Here is a 21,580-nt window from a genome sequence, read left to right as displayed (position 1 = left end):
TTCTAAAATATACGTACCTACAATAATAACAATATCCAATTTTTAGACGTCGATTTATGTCACGTCATAAGTAGTTACAAGAAGAGTATCTGTGATGTTTGTCTATCTACCCCAAGCGCCAGTAATAAACTAGTGTCCACTGAGTACGGTCGTTTGCCTTATCGCCACTTAACCTATACCTATATATTACATTCTGGTGACGAGAATGGCGAATTTTATCGGTAATTTAGGAGTGTTTGACCATAAATCGCAGGACTGGCAAATTTTTCACAGTCGACTCAGCCAATTTTTGTTGTTGAATAGTGTAAGTGACGATGCAAAAAAGTGCGCGGTGTTGCTAACTCATTTTTCAGAGGAATCATATAGATTAACAAACAACTTATTGCATCCAAAGAAGGTGGAAGACGTACAGTTTGCGGATCTAGTGAAAGTACTCAATGACCATTTTACGCCGAGGAGGTCGACGTTCGCTGATCGAGCGAAGTTTTATGAGGCGACCATAATGACCGGCGAGAGTCTCGAAGATTGGGCGGCTCGGCTGAGAGGGCTCGCGGTGTTTTGCGAGTTCGGGTCGGCGCTGGACATCTTGCTGCGTGATCGTTTCGTGTTGGGGTTGAAAGCGGGTCCTGAGCGTGATCGGCTTTTCGAAAAGGATTCGTCGACGCTAACCCTGGCGCAAGCGCTGGAGGTGGCGCAACAGGCGGCATGTGCTCGGGCAGCGCGCGCCAACGTGGCGCAGGCGGAGCCGGTGCAGGTGAAAGAGGAGTCGGTATTCCGCGCCAGCGCCGGACGCGCTGGTGGCGCTCGCGCTACTCACGGCAGCCACGGCAGCGGCGCTAGCGACGGCGCGGGTTTGTGCGCGGTTTGCGGCCGCAAGAATCATGATGCAGCAAAGTGCCGGTTTAAGGGGTATCGGTGTCAAAGTTGTGGTCAAAAAGGACATTTGAAAAAAGTGTGTGCGCAAAAGGGCGGTGGCGGCAGATCTAGGCTTCACTGCATACAAACGGAATCGGACGACTCCGATGTATGCAAAGAATGCGAGGTTTTTAACGCAAGAAGGTATGTTGATACTTATAAACCTATTAAATTGCCTGTTACTGTTAGTGACGTACAGATTCTGATGGAACTGGATTCCGGTTCGGGGGCGAGTGTTATTAGTGACGAACTTTATTCAAAGTTCTTCAAAAAAAGAAAATTATATAAAACCGATTTGTCAATGTGTCTTTATAATGGCCATAAGATTTTACCGTTAGGATATTTTAGAGGGAGAGTTTGTTATATGTCAACCGTTAAACATTTGAAAATTTACGTCGTTCAAAACGGCGGTCCTCCCTTGCTTGGCCGCGACTTCATGGCAAAATTCAAGATTCGGTTGGTGTGTGACAATAACAAATTAACCCCCGAACCGCATATCGATGAGTTGCCACAATTACTTAGTGATTTTTCAGATGTTTGGAAAGACGAGTTAGGGCGTTTTAATAAATTCGAGGTCGATTTGTTTCTAAAGGAAAATTCGGTACCCAAGTTTTTCAAACCGCGTTCAATACCTTTTGCCCTGAAGGGTAAAGTGGAAGAGGAACTGGATAGGCTTGTCAAAGTAGGTATTTTAGTTCCGGTTAACTTCTCAGACTACGCGACGCCTATCGTACCGGTCTTAAAGTCTAACGGGAAACTTAAAATAGCTGGAGATTATTCGTGCACTTTAAACAAAGATTTAAAAATTGACAAATATCCTTTACCCAGAATAGAGGAAGTTTTTGCCAAAATAGGGGGAGGGGAGCATTATACAAAATTGGATTTAAGTAATGCCTACAATCAACTCTGTTTGTCAGAATCATCTCAGATTCTAACAACCATAAATACCCCTAAAGGATTGTTTAAATATACCCGGTTGTTGTATGGTCTCGCTAATGCTCCAGCAATTTTTCAGCGTACTATGGAAACATTACTGGCAGGTATAGAGGGCGTCACGTGTTGGCTAGATGATGTATGTTGCACGGGTCCCGACCGAGCTACCCATCTAGCTAGGCTTCGTGAAGTTTTGAAAAGGTTGCAGGACGCGGGTTTGCGTCTACAAAGAGATAAGTGTGCATTTTTTCAAACTAGCATTACTTATTTGGGATACGTTATCGATAAAAACGGTCTTAGGACGAGTCAAGATAAAGTGACCGCTATACTTAAGTCTCCGCCTCCTAAAAATGTCTACGAGGTACAGCAGTTCCTAGGAGTTGTCAACTATTATCGGAAATTTATTCCTAACGCTTCTTCATTGTTGCACCCGTTGCACGAGCTGTTACGCAATGGCGCGAAATGGCAGTGGGGCGTGCGCCAACAGGCTGCATTCGACAACGTGCGGCGCGAGCTAGCATCTGATCGTGTGCTGGCGCATTTCAACCCGGAGGCTCCACTGGTTTTGACCACTGATGCTGGACCCTCCGGTCTTGGCGCCGTTTTGGCACATTTGGCGCCTGACGGTTCCGAAAGGCCAATTGCATTCGCGTCCAGGTCACTCTTACAGAGTGAAAAAAATTACAGCCAGATTTTTAAGGAAGCCACGGCGATAATCTTTGCAGTAAAATATTTCCATCAATATTTGTATGGGCGTCAGGATCCCTTTATTTTAAAAACTGACCACCGTCCATTGCTTTCCATTTTTGGAAAGAAAAATGGAATTTCAGTCACTACTGCGTCGCGTCTACAAAGATACGCGATTATACTCTCAGCGTACAATTATAATGTACAGTATATAAATACTAAGAATAATCAGGTGGCGGATTATTTTTCACGTGCACCGCTGCAGATAACAACGCGGGAGGTCGTTGACCGGGAACAGGATAATAACGTATCTTTTCTTAACTTCTTAGATGGAAATATTAAGCCGGTTTCATTTGACGATATTAAGAAGGCGACAGCGGCTGACAATGTACTTATGACTGTCAGTAAGTATATGCGTATAGGGTGGCCACGAAAAATAGACTGTACTGCTATTAAGCCATACTTTTTATGCAAGTCCGATTTAGAATGGCATAATGGGTGTCTATTTCGAGGACACAAGATCGTCATTCCGGCCGTGTTTAGAGATCGCATGTTGGAAGAACTCCACTCGGCGCATTTTGGCGTGGTAAAAACAAAGAGTGCGGCCAGGAGTAGGTTCTGGTGGCCCGGCATCGACGGCGATATCGAGCGCTGGGTGGGGGCATGCAGCGTGTGCGCAGTGCAGCGCGCCGCTCCCCCCCGCGCGGCTCCCTCCGCCTGGCCGCGCCCTGCTACTGCTTGGGAGCGTATTCACATTGATTATTTATCTGTAGGACAAAAGGTATATTTAGTCGTAATTGACGCGTTCGGCAAATGGTTAGAATGTGTAAACATGGATTGTGGCACCTCAACGAATGCATTAATCACGAAATTGAAGTATATATTTTCTAGATATGGACTTCCGTGTACCCTTGTTTCGGACAATGATGTAAAAATTTGTTCTTCAGAATTTAATGCTTTTTGTAAGAATAATGGCATTTTGTCTATCACATCGCCTATTTACCACCCGTCTAGTAATGGACAAGCCGAAAATTCTGTTAAATGCTGCAAAAAAATGATTCGAAGTATATTATTGACAAACAAAAACTTAAAACAACACGATTTAAATGAAAAATTATTAGGGTTCCTTTTTGATTATAGAAATACAATCCATTGTGCTACAGGGAAAACTCCAGCGTCACTTATGCTGGGACGCAATTTACGATGTAGATTAGATTTAGTTAAACCATGTAAATTAACACGCAATGTTGGGACAGATAATCAATTAAAGCAAAATCGATGTTTTGAATTGGGAGAAACAGTTTGGGCTAAGTGGTTTAAAGGTCGGAAAGGTTATTGGTCGATAGCGACAATATTAGATTGTATAGGTAACCGAATGTTTTCTGTAAAATTTCACGATCATGATACTATCGCGAAAAGGCATATCGACCAAATAATTAAATACGTAGGGAATAAGAACCATCCGGAAACTATTGAACCAATTTCCTTAACGTCGCCTCCTATGTTAGACCAACCAACGTCCTCAGCCCCCATTCTACCGGCCACTGAAGAATCGCAAGAATTGAGCTCAGACTCATCTCCTCAGTTGGAGGTTAATGTCGAAACAGGAAATAAGGAAGGGGAAGAGAATGATGAGTGGTCGGAGGCGACCGACCAGTCGACCACGGACGCTGTGTTGTCAGGGTTAGGCGGCCAGTCTCAAGGCGGTGAGATGACACCCCCTGAACAAAGCCGTGTTATAGATAAGGAGTCAGGCATGCCTATCGATTGCTCAAGAAAAGGTCGGCCTAGGAAAAAGGTTGACTATAAACAATATTTTTAAGTTATTTCTTTGTTTGTTATAGGTCTCAAAATAATGGTGGTGAAATGTGATGTTTGTCTATCTACCCCAAGCGCCAGTAATAAACTAGTGTCCACTGAGTACGGTCGTTTGCCTTATCGCCACTTAACCTATACCTATATACTACAGTATCCCACTATTATTATTAACGTGAAAGTTTGGAAGGCACGCAAAAACAGCTACTTACACAAGAAAGAGTGTATATGGAAAATAATTTCTGCCAAATGTGCTCTAGTAGCAAAAAATTCTTTCTCAAATGTTTGTGTTGTTTAAAACACGTTGTTTGCTCGATTAATTTCAAGAATAAGTGACAGTGATTGGCACCCAAATTCCCCAAATTTTACAGCTCCTGACTTATTTCTGGGGCTATCTAAAATGTTACGTGTCTATGCTAACAAGCTGATGAAATTTAAACAGTTAAAACAGACTATCTGACACAAATTTACTAAGATAACGCCGAAAATGTGAGAAAATATGCTGAAAATTGCGATGATAAGGGCTTACATGTGCCTGCTGCTAATGGTGGACATATGTTAGACATTATGTTCCGCGTGTATTTGCCGACCCTGAATAATATATTTTTAAAACAATACTTAATAATCTTTGAACTTAATATACATAGTTATAAGTTAAAAACAAAATGTATACTTCTTGCTTGCCCACCCTGTATATAAGATGTTACAAAACACGCATATGTTGCCCGGAGGATCTATTTTAAGGCCGAGCATTACGATCCATTCAAATCAAGTCAGTTCACAAATAACACTAATTACGAAACATTTGCGACTATAATTATAGTTAACTAGCTGTTGCCCGCGACTTCGTCCGCGTGGAATCTTATCTTGAACATTTTACATCTTTAGTAGGTGCAAAATATTTATTAGAACATACAATACTAATTTTATTATCTCAGTAGCGGCTTTGCATTGATTCAAACTTTCAACGCATTCATAAGTAAGGGGAGATATTTTGAAAACTTGTTAAGGTTTGGTACCTAAAAACGGGACCGTATTACTAAGACTCCACTATCCGTCTGTCTGTCACCAGGCTGTAACTCTGTACTGTAACAGCGCGAAAGTGGGGGCATAGTGATAATAAGTGATAAAAATGGAACCATGATGCCACCGCTGATGTGCTAACTTCAAGTTTTTGGCCATAGTAGCTCCCGCTTAGCGTTACTTAAAAAATTCAACTCATTAATCCTTCAGGGGATGAATTTTTATAAACGCTGAAATATGCGCACATACAAAGTTTCAAGTTCCGCATTTGATTGTTTTTTTATCTATATACAAATTTTTAACCCCTTTTTAACCACCTTTAATTTTCAAAAACACTGAAATTAGTTTACTTGTATTTTAATAATATATCTTTTAACGAAGTTTTAAATCCCTAACTTAAAATAAATCTTGAACCCCATTCAAACTTTCATCTCCTTTTTACCCCCCTTAGGTGTTGAATTTCCAAAAATGTTGAAATATTTTTTTTATCGGGTATTATGACTATCTTTGAAGTTTTCAAAGCATTTTGTAATGGATTCAAACTTTCAACCCCTTTTTAACCCAGTTAGGGGATGAATTTTTAAAAGCACTGAAATTACTTTTCTTGTTTTCTAACAATATATAATAAACAAAGTTTCAAGTTCCACACTCAAAAAACATTTTTGTCTCCATACAAACTTTCAACCTCTTTTTCACCACTTTAGGTGACATATTACTGAAAACGCTGAAATTAATTTTCTTTTATTTTAATAATATGCAAATATACAAAGTTTCAAGTTCCGTACTCGAAAAATATTTTGATGTCCATACAAACTTTCAACCCCTTTTTAACCACCTCGAGAGACGAATAAAAAAAAGCTTAAATTAGTTTTATTCTCCTTTAATAAAATACCTTTTTACGAAGTTTCAAGTTCCTCGCTTAAAATAAAATTTGAACCTAATACAAACTTTCAACCCCATTTTAACCCTTTTAGGGGATGAAATTAAAAAAACGCTGAAATTTGTTTTTTTCCTTTTATTACAACACCTTTTTACGAAGTTTCTTAGTTTCTAACTTACTATAAAAAAATTTAACCCCAAGACAAATTTTCATCCCCTTTTTACCCTCTTAGGGGTTATATTTTTAATGAAGTTCAGTTAATGTTGTTTTGTTATATTATGCCTTTATAAGAAGTCTCAAAGAATGTGTAATGTATTCCAATTTTCAACCCCTTTTTAAGCTTGTTAGGGGATGAATATTTAAAAACGCTAAAATGAATTTTCTTGTGTTTTTATAATATGCCCATGTACAGAGTTTCAAGCCCCACACTCAAAAGTTTTTTGATCTCCATACAAACTTTCAGCCCCTTTTTCATCAACAATTTGCAAAAACACTGAATTCTGTTTTGTTGTATTATAATAATTTATCGTTTTACGAAGTTTCGAATTCCTAACTAAAAATAAAACTTGAACCCCATACAAACTTTGGACCCTCATTTCATCCCCTTGGGGGATGAATTTTGAAAAATCCCTTCTTAGTGGACCCCTAGACCTTATAAAGAACCTACTTGCTAAATTTGGACTTTCTAGTCCCAGCGGTTCGGGCTGTGCGTTGATTTAAGTCAGTCAGTCAGGTCTTTCACGTTAAATATATAGATATAGAAGATTATATCATTACATCAAGTAAATGATGGAGGCGATATCACGACGCTCTGAAAAGGTCAGCGACACATTACCGGCTCTCTAGTCACGCCGGCCAGGGGGGAATATGACCACTTATAATCATTACACAGGCCGTTTCGGGGAGGGCCTTTTGTTAAAAGATTGCCCGTGAGGAAACATTATGGTAAAATGAAAGAAAAAATATCTATTTTGCTCCCATTTCATCATGCCGCTTTAAAGGACTTGTGGAATAATTTATTTTAGGGGCAGGTTGTGAGAGAATTAAGAGACGTAGCTATTTTAAATTTGCAGGGCATTTGTTGTGCCGAACACGCAAATGTTGGATTTTCATGTCATGTCATGACGTAAGGCAACGTAAATCCACTTATAGGCCCGTTTGAGGGTAATTCATTATACATAGATACATTGTTACGCTACAAATGTGTCATGCATTGTCACGTTTTTCGCGTCTAAAGTAACAGTAGGCGTATTATGTTTGTAATAACAGGTTATGAATTTGATCTGGGTTTGTTATGGATATGATCTGTCAGTGTCAAAACTGACTTTACGTCTGGTTGAATACGCCTCCAGGTCAGTTCTGCATGACAAAGATATAATATATCTTGGTCATGTATAACTGACCTGGAGGCGTATACAACAATCTGACGTTACGTCTGGTTGTATACGCCTCCAGGTCAGTTCTACACGACGAAGATATAATATCTTAAAATGATAAATATGTCAACTAGACACTAAGACTGTTATAAATATAAGTGTGACATAAAAGTACAGCCATGTCATATTGAGAAGCAATTAACTGCGATGCTGCAACACTGCTCTGAAAAAAGCTGTAAAATTTTATTGGAGACCGGAGTAATAGTTGATGATTTGCGTCGTGTTTGACTCGAATGGAACGCTATTAAAGCTCGAATTAATTCTAGATTACTTTGTGATTTTATCCATTTGCAATTCGAGGCGTATATGTTTTTTCACCACACCAACTGGTAAAGGCCCTCTTGATTGTTTAAAAACTAAAAAATGAAAAATGGTGAAAAAAAATTGTGTTTCACTCGGAGGCAAAGTTTGTTTAACCCTCGTGCCGTGCAACCCTCGCAACGCTCAAGATTCCACTTTTCAAACAACTCGCTACGCTCGTGCTTCAATTTTGGAATCTTTCGCTTGCTCGGGTATCAATATTAGCACGAGCGGTTAAACAACAACTTTGCCCCCTTCTAAAACAAATACCTATTTCCTAGCAGTTATTTTATTTATGTTCATAAAGTACTCTATGAAGTAATTGTTATGGCATCTGGTTTTATTTCTTGCACTATTACAAGATCTTGGCGCTTTTGATATTTTGCCATAACAATTATATTTTTAAAAAAATGGTCACTAAAGAGCATGTCGGGTTCTGCAGTTGCTCGTCCGTCACAATAAGCATACTACTAAAGGGACCTAGATATTATGGACATAAAAAACAAAAGGGAGTAATTCGGGGCACTTACGTCTTTTTATTAAGGGACAACTTTTTGAAAAAGCTAAGATAATACCCATCCTATTATATTTAACATATAATTTCCATTGATACTTGTAAAAAAAAACCTTTTCACGTCAAACTCACGTTTCAAAAGCTAGAAGAGGATTTTTTTGGACTTTGGAGCGATTATTTCCAATAATATTCACTTTATCAAAATAAAAGCCTTCAAATTTATCTGTGAAACTCTCTTCCACCCTCCTACCCTCTCTCCACCAAACCAACCACTAACCACGAACCACTCTACTCTCCACTCTAATTAACCATGCACTACAGGGTTAAAGGGAAAAGGGAAAACCGAAAATATGAGATTCACAAATTAGTAGTAAACAAAACATATTGTAGAAGGAGAAATCTTGGACTTTACGAGAGATGACTTACGTGCCAATCGCCTCACAAAAGAGGATAAATAAAACCATGCATGCATCAGTAAAGGAGGTAGCCGGGATAAACGCTAAGGAGATAAAGAAAGTGAAGGGGATATATAGACAGAGAACAAAACTAATATTGCGACTTCTTTAAACGACTTTGTCCACGGGACTGTGTCTTTATCACAGACATGATCATTATGCAAGTACCTAGCTTGAAAATTTCTTCATCCGAAAAATGATTCACTATCCACAACCACCGTATTATTAATCATGTCATTGCATTTCATTTTAGTTTTATAACAATTTCTGGAGCCACTCTGTAAAGACCTAAATGCCTGAAAAGTTGAAATTATTTACTTGCATTTATTTTACTATTTCAGAGTACGCCGGTAAATTAATTTTATTTGCAAATAATGAATTGAATCAGGCGTTGCTTTGAGGAAATCCATACTTATTAAAACGAAAAATATTACTTTGCTAATCCGCGAAAAGATAACATGCTAGTCAATCAGTGCTAACCTGTTATACTTAGTTGTTGTTGTTGTTTTTACGTGTCGGGTTTTGTGCTTTGTGGCGGGTTGTTATATTTATTTTCACGTCAGCAGCTGGAATAAGGGTAATTTGCTGCTTAAAAACAATGAGAAAAATCGCATTATGCTCACTGAGTGAGACCAAATAACATTCCACTGACCTTTATATTCGAATGTCATTTCAACGTGCGGGGCCTAATACAAGTTCGAAATATTTCGATTCTTTTGTCTTTATACCTCTCACGTCATTAGCATAAAGAAAGAGACAAAAATAAGTGCATACGTAATTCAACGGTATATTGACGGTCTATATTAGACCCCCGAAATAAGTATCTCTATTATAGAATATAAATCTGTAATAGAATCTTTCGCTTGCACGGGATTCAAAATAAGCACTCGAAGAAATATCAAACTTTGCTCTCTTGTTGTACAAATAACAATTGCCTGTTTGTTTTATAGTAATATTTTTTGTTTTAATTTTATTTGCGTTACGCATCTTACGATGATAATTTATTCTCTGACATTTAAAGGCTTGCCTTTATTTTACAGTTTTTTGTAGAACGGGTCCGATTTCCGACGTACAGCAGATTATGTCTTTCAGCGCCCTGAATGTCTGTCTGACCATGTTTTATATTTATATAAAATTTTAGTAGATCACGGTAACGTTTCATACTGTGGAATATTGCATCAAACAAAGTCGTATATTATGGAAAATAAGGACATTCAAATACAGTTATGTTACCAAACAAATTCGCCCAAAACTTCGAGTCAACAATTGGCGAGAAGTTGCACAGGACTGAGAAAAGTGGCGCTGTCTTGTTTCGGAGGCCAAGTCTCATTTTGGGTCGCTGAGCCAACTGAGTAAGGAGTAAGTAAGAAGCAAACAAATCCTAGGAAAATATTAGTTTAATTTAGGTTTATGAGATCACTTCATTCACTCATATCACTTCTAAAAATCATCTAGAAACAACCACTATTTAGAATATCGCGCAAACATAAGGGACAATGTTTTGTAAAGTTTTCAACGCTTTTAGATAATCCGTCAGGACAAGAAAATATAAAATCAATCATTCTTACGAGTATTTCATGGCTATTAAAATAAACGACTATTAGCCCGAGCATTGTTATAATATTAATAACGGTGTGGGAGTAAGACAATGGAACTGACAGGCAATGTAGATATTTATCCACTAAGCTCTTGACTTGGTTTCCAAGGGTGGTGGATAATAGCATTGATAGCGCTCAATGGCTGGCTTTGGAGGATAATACACGCATGAAAATTTAACGTATTGGTGTAACTGGAATAGTTTTGTTTCACTCGCTCCCGCATTTGTAATAGCTAAACCAAACGTGGTAAAACGCGACGTGTTGATACTGACTGAATTGGAATTAGATATTCAAACAGAATTCAGGCCTCGCTTCGTGTCAGATTATTGTGTTAAATTCGTCCCTAAAGTATAGCACGTTTCATTTTTATTTAAGTTTGAAATTTAATGGAGATACATACAGCTGCTGATAAAGTAAAATAAAAATTTAGTCACTTTATTGTCCTGTTTGAATATTAACTTTCCTTTTTTTCTATTTCAATTCTAATTTGAAGTGCTCGTCAAGGTTAACAACAAAAACCTGTCAAGCGCGAGTCGGACTCGCGTTTCAAGAGTTCCATATATCACACAATTTTTAACAATGTTATTTTTTTGTACGTGAATCGTTTAACCTTTTGGCCGCCGTCCCTGTCCGCCAAGACGCTCACTCACACGCCAGAGCAAATTTTAAGTAAACAACTAATAAAAAGTTTAGGGATTGCAAATAGTGATATCGATATTTATAATTAATGGTGGAATTCTTCTCAATTTGGCTTATTTATTTCCAAACTTGCGCTTGTCGGTACGTAAACTTAATAAACGTGTTGATTTTACATACTTACCGGAGCGTTTTCGGAGAAAAATAACAGGTGGATTGAATTATTTCAAAGAATAAAAAACAGTAGGTAATATTTAATCAGTCATATATTAATGGAATATTAAATATATAACACATAATATATAATTTTGGCCAATTTTCATATATACACAATTACACATATATCATATATACACCACGCTGGTTTTGGTTTCCATTAAATTCAACAGGACGTTAGGTTCATTAACAGAAGCTAACTGGAGATCGCTTTTTGAGCCCCACTACACTAATATATCAAAATAAACTAGTGGCTCTGGGAGCTGTAGACCTTCGCGACATGATGAGAAAACGTAAAATTGAAAAATACTTAGTTCTTAAAATCATTATCACTGTCAAGACACGATAGTCTTAAGCGCCATATATGCTATTTGCACTTAAGCCCTTTAGGGCAATTTCCGCATTTTACATAATTTCCAAAAACTGGATCGACAAAAAAAATGGTTCATAATTTTTACGAGAATCAGTTGAAAATTGCGACCTGTAGAGGAGAACATCCGGACATACAAAAAGCAAATCGAGTTAAAATGTATAGACCTCCGCTGTTGCTGCGGTCAATAATTTATTCGGAAAATAAACCGAAATGGTCGATTTACTTGTCTGACTCATTTACTGAAGAAGCTGCCTAAACTTTATCTATAACTATGACTCTCTTTCTCGACATATACCTAGTTACTACGAGTAGTTACCAACAATGACAATAATTGGCGATTAAATGTTTGAACGATTAAATAAAACCAGATTCGTCAATTCATATTTATTTAAAAATTTCACATTGATTGAACTTTCCCATCCCTAGCTGTCTTTTATACATGCCTACGGCGACAGTGACACCGAAAAACATAGAAATTATAAGCATATTTTTTAAATCCTTTATTATGAAACAATGGATTCATATAGCTGCTTAAAAAGTAAATGTATGAAAAAACAAAGGGTCAACGAGTTGACATGAGTACAAGAGAGTTTCCAATTTCTATTATTTTACCATTTAGTAAGCGGTTGAAACTTTATCTTGTATACAAGACGACGGCGCGAGTGAATCGTACTGTCGTTGTCTTGTATACCGGACAACGGCGGCCAAAGGGTTAATAAAACCCGAATGGATCGGATACTTTTTATTTCAATGTTTAGGCCGTTACATGAAATTGAATGTACCGCTTGATGACAGAGATGGCGTTCATTTTGCACTAGAAACATGCATTCGGAGCAAAAAAATTATATCGCGGTATTTACTTGGTGATCTCATCAGTCCATGGATACCTATATTTTAAAATGTTATGTTATTTGATAAATTAGACTTAATTTATATAAATATTAAATAATGAGTTGTAAAAAAATGTGAAGTTTTTCAAAAAATATTTTATGATTGGTCTTGATTAAGGCTACTATGTGTGAAAAATAATGTCCAAATACGAAAGCCGAAGGACGACCTACGCATAGGGCCGAAAGCTTGGAGCGTCCAACGGATGCGCGCTTTCCGCAATTTCCTCAAGTATTTTTATAGCGATATAGGCTGCAAATAGGCTGTGACAGACGGCAGACAGACAGACGAGTGATCCTATAAGGGTTCCGTTTTTTCCTTTTGAGGTGCAGAACCCTAAAAACGTGCAAAATACTTCATTTTAACATTGGGGTCTAATAATTGAAAACGTTACCTATAAGAAAGAAATATTTTTAATAAACCTAGATAAATAAATGCATTAATATGAAAAAGAAATGAATTCAATGTATCAGATCTGTCTTTCGATTGACTTTTCCACATATTAAGTATATTTAAATGAATACCCTAACAGAGTCTACTGAGACCCTCGTAAACCCTAAAATTTATCTTGGACCCGGTAGTTTGCCTTGTTGATCAGTAGGAAGATTATGTATCGCGCATATAAATTAACTTATCCGTGTTATGCAAACGTGGTTTGCATTACGAGAGTTACATTAATACTAATATAACAGTATATTATTGTTGTTTAAGAATTACTACTGATATGTATAATATTGTACTTAATTGTTTGTAGAAATACGCATCTAGACAATTCTAAAAACCTCAAACACAATTAGATTGCGTTTTTTATCGCAGAGTTCTCATGGCAACCTCCTGTCTCCATCATCTGGTCAGTACGATGGTACCAAATTTCAGCTCAATTGGAAACGGGAATTGGATCAAATTTAGATTCCAATATTTGACCCATACAAACATACATACTTACATACTAACAGGGCAAGTTAAATAAAAAAAAAGCTTGTAATATGTAACAAAAAAATCTATAAATTACTTACCTACGCAAATAATCATTCATATTTAGATTAAAATCATGCATTTTCACTTCGAGATCAAATATAATCACCGCTCGAGTTATCCGGGTGCTTAATGGATTCACTTGAGCTCCGACCCCACTATTCAAAGCTTCTCCTGCAGCTCGCTCGACTAAATCCTTTCTTTCAAACTTCCACTGATCTCGGGTTTTGTTAAAAGTTGTTTCACTTTTTTACGGGTTGAACTAAGTTTCAAACTTTGGTAGTTTGATAATTTGTTCACTCTTCATATTTTATAGTTAGAAATGGGTGGCATTCCCTGGATATGACAGAACAAAAGGTATTATCCTAATATCTGTTTATCATCACCTATGAAGTAGATTTAATTTGACTAGTTATAAAGGCTATAGTGTATTCACATTGTAAATTTTAATTAAGATGACCTAAGAACTATATTCGCCTAGTAAATGTACGATCGTACGCGTACAGTAGCTCTAGATTATGGTCAGCGCGGCTAACAAAGCTGAATTAATTAGCTTGTTAGCACAACCCGCATCTCAAATCAATATCTAGTGCTCAATGTGTGGCGCTATTATCGTCATGTTATTCTGTCACCAGAATAAAGAAAGAAAAATATATTATCTTAATTTGACCAGCCTGTTATGATTGCTTTTTAGGAGTTACATTCTACTGAGGTTTTTAATGTTTTTGTACAAAATGAATTAACTGTTAGTATGTATATATGATAGGGCTAAGAAAAGTTCAGTTGTTGATATTACTAAAAAACAAAAAACTACATACACTGTATTGAGGTACGTGAGTACATCTTAATATGACATGTAAAACTGTAGGTGTAGGTTTACGGATAATAAAAGAACTATGTAGTTAATGTAGTTGCAAGAATAAACGTAATGATGAACTTTAATGGTACATATATTCCAATAGGCCAATAAAGGATGCCTCACGCTAGGAAGCCCGAGTCCGGGCCGAGGCGACCGATACTTCATTTTCACCGGCGATCATGTGATGCTTTCTATAGAAAATGAAGTGTCGTATGCCTCGGCCTGGAACCGGGCCGTCCTAACGTGAGTCATCCTTAAGGAAAAACGATTTGTATCTATGAAATTACACGATGATACACGAACGAACGATGACATGCCAATACATGTAGGTACCTACGGACAATTACGAGCGAAATGATTGATAACGGAATGAGAATGACATAATTTAGATATCATTCTGATGTCAGTGTACATTCCAATTGACCTGTATTCAAACTGATTCATACAAAAACCTATCAGCGTTTGACAGATTGACCACAAACCACAAACAAAAGGCACTGACTGAGTCGCCCAAATGTTAATGCAACGGGAGGGATAAGACACTTATTCAACAGAACTGAGAGCGCACAAACTTTTGTGTACCTACCGAGGCTTGCCTAGCCCCGTGCTTGTAGAATTCAATTTCAGCTGTTTACTTTTGCGTCTACCTGCATATCTTTCCCGACGCGACATGATATTACTTGCGGTTAGGCTGACTTGGTATATTAAAATAAACACCCGATAATTCTGGGTAATAATTCGTTTGTAATTCTATAGGTAGATTTTTTATTGATTGCAATCTCGTGCTCGTACTTAATTGTAACTTGTAAGTAGAAATACTTATGATGGCTCATTCATAAACTGCCTGACGTTTGCCGCATTACTGCCGCTATTAAATCGCTGAATCCGTCACTTATTTTCTCAAGGTTATTGACAGAGACAGTAATGCAGCTACAGCTGCCATCCAAATGTCACTTCAAACTAATCGTACATAATTATTCTACGATATAAATATTGTATTCTACCATTTAACAAAGCGTAACAAAATCCGAAAAAAAAATGTGTTTGTTCGAAGGGAAGCAATTTTAGTTAGCCCATTTCTGGCCCAGAAAAGTCTCTTTTGATAGCTGACAGATCAAATCCATAACAGTTTCAGTTCAAGAAATTAAATTCTGAATTGGGCTCCTGGTATTCCTAATCCAACAATCTGAAGTGCTCCATGTCAGGTTGCGTGACCATAAATAGTAAAGGAACACAGTGCAAGTCTTGAAAGTTGAGGCCAACGCCTTTGGTATCGATTATATGTTCAGGGTGCACTGGAGGAACCTCTAAGAGAGGTCGGCATGTTCTTGATTATATTCGGTTTTGTTACGAGCTTTTATTTCATTTCGAATGTTTGTATATGTATATATATACTCGCGTGTTTGGGTCAAATCTTGCAAGGTAAATGAGATCCACTTCCCATTATTCGATTTAGCTGAAACTTCACATATATAATACGTATTTGGTGACAATACAATATTATGTTACGATCGAGCTGATCTGATCATGGACATAGAAGGTGGCTCGATGAGTATTATTTAGGTTGAATGAAAAGTACAGTCAGCGATAAAGGTTTGCATAAAAAATATAAAAAATACAAAACACATTTTCGTTCATATCTTGGTTGAAAAAATTAAATTATATTCCGTACATATTCCTAAGAAATCACGTTTAAATTCAGGATATGGTTTAAATACACCAATTTATCAAGAACATAAGTAAGTCTGTACGTTTTCAGTATATCACAACATACTTATTTTAGGCAGTCCATAGATACTGTTGCCAAGTGCCTACAATAGCAGTAAATTGGCTGTCGGCAAAATAAAATTGGGACAACAAAGCTCGATGCATCGCGACGTCTCCGCCAGGCGAGCGTAACGGCGTCTTTAGCTATATCAGCGAAGAAACGGTGTCTTCCGTGGTCGACCATCGAAAACAACAGATAATTACCTACTGGCTTTTTGAAATTATTTCATTTCAGAAGAATCGAGATATTCATCCTGTATACATCAATGTATATCAATTCGGCGAAACAGGTGTTTTCAGTAAAAATCTCTACCTAGATGGGATAGTTTAAAATAAATAATCGTGAACTAAATGATCGTGCCATATATATGCCTTAATATCTCTGCATTTTATTGTGACAAGTAAAAATGTAATTCTTAACAAATTAACTATTATAATAAGTATTATTGTACTGAGCATAATAGTTAGAAAACCTGTCCGAAATTTAACTCAGATTTGTAAAAATAAAGATAGGTATATTTTTTAACGAAGTAGAGCCGTTTTTCACGAATAATATATTTAAATATTATATGTCTATTCGCCTCTGATTACTTCAACTTGAAATACACGTATGTGCCACAATTTGAGAAAACCGCTTGTTTACTGAATTCTTGTCATGTCCGCATTTTAAAGCTGTGGTTGCGGTGTACGGGAATATTGTAAATATACCCTTAGCAATGTGTTTTACCTTTTACCGTAGGAAACACATCACGCGACGTCGGCAACGCCGGTTGCTGTAAACACTGGGCGTGTTCAGAACGTCGAACTGGGACACCTTATTTATAATATACAGTATAATCTAAAGAACATTATTGACCGTCATATTTTAAGTAAATGGGTGTGAACACTTCCACTTTCCACGCAAACAGAAATAGTGTAATAAGTTTTTTAGATAATGACAACATATTATGAAAGATTTTGTTCTAATTACCAACACGCTAGAAATTATTTGCTAAATTCTTAAATAATTTTCGTGCTACTTAAAAGTCAACGTTAACTTTTTGCTGTTAACTGTAACAGTTTGAGATATACATCGCAAAGTTTAGTCTTAATTATACCATCATTCTGGCGTATTTTTACTTCACTGGAGTTAAATGAGAATAGGTATGTAGATGTATTGAAATTATAATATATTTTAAGAGTCACATGAAAAACGCCGCACTCATACAATCATAGTTACGCTCTATTCTCTGCGACGTCCACCTGTCAATATTTTTTCTACAGCACGTTTTTATTTGTCAATCCCGATTTAGCAAGTACGATGCACTGTGCCGGCTCGCCTGGAGCACATGTCCACTCGTCGATTGATAAATATTCGAAACACGGAGCTGAAAATGGTTTGCGCGTTCATTTGAGTACTGTCAATTTCATTTGAATTATTTTGGTATAGTATAAAATCTGCCCGCATTTTTATCGGTATCGAGTTCCAGTCTTAAAACCGAGTTCAACTTTACTACTCAATCAGAATACTTTTATGCAGTCTATTGTACCTTGTTTGTAATGGTCATTAATAATAGAATCGAATCGGTGACATATATATACCCGAAGTCAAGGCCGGCATGGCAAGAATAAAACTTATCACAGACGGAGCGATAATATACCAAAAGGTATCTTATAGGCAGAGGATCTTACGATATATTTTATGTAACATTTGACTCAGTCCACACACAAAGCTGTAATATATATTTTCGATACCTTGCGATATTATAGCTCGGTATATTACGATATATTTTAGTATAATTGGTATGTTTCGTCTCTCTCACAATGTAGGTGTTAGACAGACAGCGATATATATTTTTCACGTCAGCAGCTCGAACAAGGGTAATTTGCTGCTTAAAAACAGTGAGCAAAATCGCATTTTGCTCACCGAGTGAGACAAAATAACATTCAAGTGACCTGTATATTCGAATGTCATTTCAACGTGCGGGGCCCAATACAAGTTCGAAATATTTGGATTCTATTGTCTTTATCCCTTTCACGTCATTAGCAAAAAGAAAGAGACAGAAAAGTGCATACGTAATTCAACGGTATACTGACGGTTTATAATAGACCCCCGAAATAAGTCAGACCGCATCGTTCCAAAACACCCTACGTGTCTTCATTCGTAATAATTAATTAATGAAATAAAAGTTTAAAATTTAATAAAAACACCATATTTTACGTATTTTATTATACAATCAAAACAATGCACTTATACAAATTTACGCAATTGTTACGCAGTAAATAATTCTATTTAACTACTTTTAACGATCTCTATTAAAGTTGACAAATAGTAGTATCCGCAATTTGGACCGGATCTTACAAAGTATTTTTTTACAAAAAAAAGTTGTCGATTGAACTGTCAATTGATGTTCGTTAATTCATTATTTTCATATTATTTTATTGTAATTTCTTTCGTTTTGTTTTATTGCGGTAATTATAGTTAATTGTTAGAATACCTTCAGAAAATATATTTGAATTGAATTGAATTGAAAACATGAGTGAAATAGTGATACGTCCGTCTGGATTACATTTTTTCAGGTTGTATTTTTTGATGGCTGACTGACGTGAAAAATTTTGTGTACTACACGAGATCAAAGTTATTTACATCTCGTGCGCTTATGAGTCCCTTACTACGCTCAAGATTCTAAATTTAGAATCTTTCGCTTGCACGGGACTCAAAACAAGCACTCGAAGAAATATCAAACTTTGCCCTCTTGTTGTACAAATAACTATTGATATCGTTGGCGTGTGTGGTGTTTAGCTATACTATAAGATATCTGTCGGTACCTTATGGTATATTAATATAAAGTATCAACAACAAGAAGCACATCTGAGCTTTTGACTTTACATTGTTCACAAAAGTATTATAACGTGTAAAGGTAAGTACTATAAAAGGTGCCCACAAGGAATCCGAGAGATTTTAACCACGCGTAAAATGTATTTGTACATAAAATGTAAACACTATTTGTAAAACTGTAACTCAAAAAGAATTTGTTTTTTTTTGTAAAACCTATATTCTGCAAAGTATTACTTGTCACTTTTTGACATCTTTCGATAAGGATATTTGGACTAGGTCCCATAATGGCAACAGCGCCATAAAAAAGGCGTTTTGCACTAAGTAACAATAAAAAGTTTTTTTTGTGTAAGTGGCTTTAACTCTCAAATTAGGCGATACTGTTAAAATCTTTCACAATGGTCACGGGCACCGTGTATGTGAACATATATTTGAGTATAGGTAAGTGTTAAAACGACCGGTCCGACCTAGTGGGTGGTGGCCCTGCCTATAAAGCCGATGGTCCTGGGTTCGAATCCCGGTAAGGGCATGTATTTGTGTGATGAACACAGGTATTTGTTCCTGAGTCATGGATATTTTCTATGTATTTAAGTATTTGTATATATACTCGTATATAGTAGTCTGAGTACCCACAACACAAGCCTTCTTAAACTTACCGTGGGACATACCGCCCGATTCGAAGAATGAGATAATGATAAGTTATGGTTTAGATAAGTTCTCATTTAGATATCGTTTGTATGTCGTATAATTGACAGAAGCAGCTCAATTCGGGCAATCAATGTCACTTTGACGTTATAAATATCGTAGATAGATCTTATTGGGATCACAGCGGAAGCGAAATAAACGTCAATTTAGACATGTCGTTCAGTTATAGATCTTTTAAAGATTTTTCTAAGATCTTAAACGTGTCTTGATCATTCTTCAAATCGGGCCAGTAGTCAATTTGTGTAAGAATGTCCCTTATTCCGAATATTTATTTATTTATTTATAGGCTGTTGCCCATGATCTTTTGTAGAAAGCTTATGCTACAAATTTACAATACCATGGGAATAATAAAGATTTAGGGGACAATACCCTCTATACTGCAAATGTTTGTAAGCTCCCGTGATAGTCGTGATATATATGATCCCTCGCAGTGCATTACGTAGATTTATTACACGTAGCATAAGAGCAAAGGTGAACGGAACAATATACTAGTGACGTAATTTGTTGTTTTGTAAGTTTTGTTACGAGTGCAGTATATTTTATTTCCATTAAAAATAAGTCTTTGACAAAAAATTCATTTTTGGTACAAGCTTTTATCTCTGACAGTACTTTTTTTCCACAGGCAACTAATACTCGTCGAGACAAATCTAAAAACCCCAAACACAATTAGGTTGCGTTGTTTTATCACAGAGTTCCTATGGCTACCTCCTGTCTCCATCATCAGATCAGCTTGATGGTACCATAATATTGCATTGTCACCCGAATGCAAATTTTGAGCTTCATCGAAAACCGGGAAGTGGGTCAAATTTAACTTGCAAGATTTGTCCCATACATACTAACAGGGCAAGTTAAATAATAAATAAAAGCTTGCTATTTTACATGTGCAATTACTACAATTACAATAAATATGTGAACTCGAAGGTTCTTTAAAATTTAACAATAATATCTATTAAAAATCGGCCAAGAGCATGTCGGGCCATGTTTAGTATAGGGTTCTGTAGTTACTATTCTGTCAGAATAAGCTAAACGAGGTAAGTATCATGTACATTACAAGCATAAGGGTAAATTAAACTTTTTACAGTTTTTACTATGCAGAAAAGACTTTTTCCAATATGTCAAAAACGGCTTGACCGATCGTGTTCGCTATAGTGGTCATTGAAAGTATTTATCAAGCTTTTGTTTTACAATTATATTATTATTTTTTGGACCCATAATTCAAAAGTTAGAGGGGGGACACATATTTTTTTATCTTTATGAACGAATATTTCCAGAAATATTCACTTTATCAAAAACGATTGCTGGAATCCCTTATTCATTTTGAAAGACCAATCCAGCGATACCACACACAATTGGGAAAACGCGCAAAAAAAAGAACATTTTGTATGGAAGGTACCCAAAAATGTTTCTTTGTTTGTTTGTATTCTACCGATCTGACGCTTTTCTTAATTTATGTATCCTAGCCAAATTGCACTAGCGATCACGAAGTAAAGCCGCGGACGGGACGGACATGGCGAACCTATAAGGGTTCCTAGTTGACCATGGAACCCTAAAAACAGGGCATACCTAGTTCGATTTTTAAGATGTTCGAATGGTAGCAATTTGAGTAACATTGGGATATCATTAAAAATATATAGTACCTACGTACGTTTAATAAGTTAATTTTCCTGAGTTCTCGCTTTAAATATACAATAAATATAAATAATAAATATAAATCGTATAATATTGTTGTACAACATACCTTTTCTACACCTTTAGTACTTAAACTTAATTATTCATATTTAAAGAATATA

The 21,580-nt window shown here is 36.5% G+C and overlaps 1 protein-coding gene and 1 long non-coding RNA gene across 2 annotated transcripts in view; both read left to right on the top strand.

The window, feature by feature from the left end:
- LOC133534647 (uncharacterized) overlaps positions 1–21,580 on the top strand; it is a 40,300-nt gene that overhangs the window by 1,709 nt on the left and 17,011 nt on the right. The gene's annotated exons all lie outside the window — the stretch shown is intronic.
- LOC133534646 (uncharacterized protein K02A2.6-like) lies at positions 92–4,491 on the top strand. Its single transcript, XM_061873854.1, has one exon. It carries the CDS (start codon positions 206–208, stop codon positions 4,355–4,357), a length of 4,152 nt encoding a protein of 1,383 aa, XP_061729838.1. The 5' UTR covers positions 92–205; the 3' UTR covers positions 4,358–4,491.

This window comes from Cydia pomonella, chromosome 2, assembly GCF_033807575.1.
Source record: "Cydia pomonella isolate Wapato2018A chromosome 2, ilCydPomo1, whole genome shotgun sequence".
Taxonomy (NCBI): Eukaryota; Metazoa; Arthropoda; class Insecta; order Lepidoptera; family Tortricidae; genus Cydia; species Cydia pomonella.
This window is presented reverse-complemented; position numbering and strand designations above follow the sequence as displayed.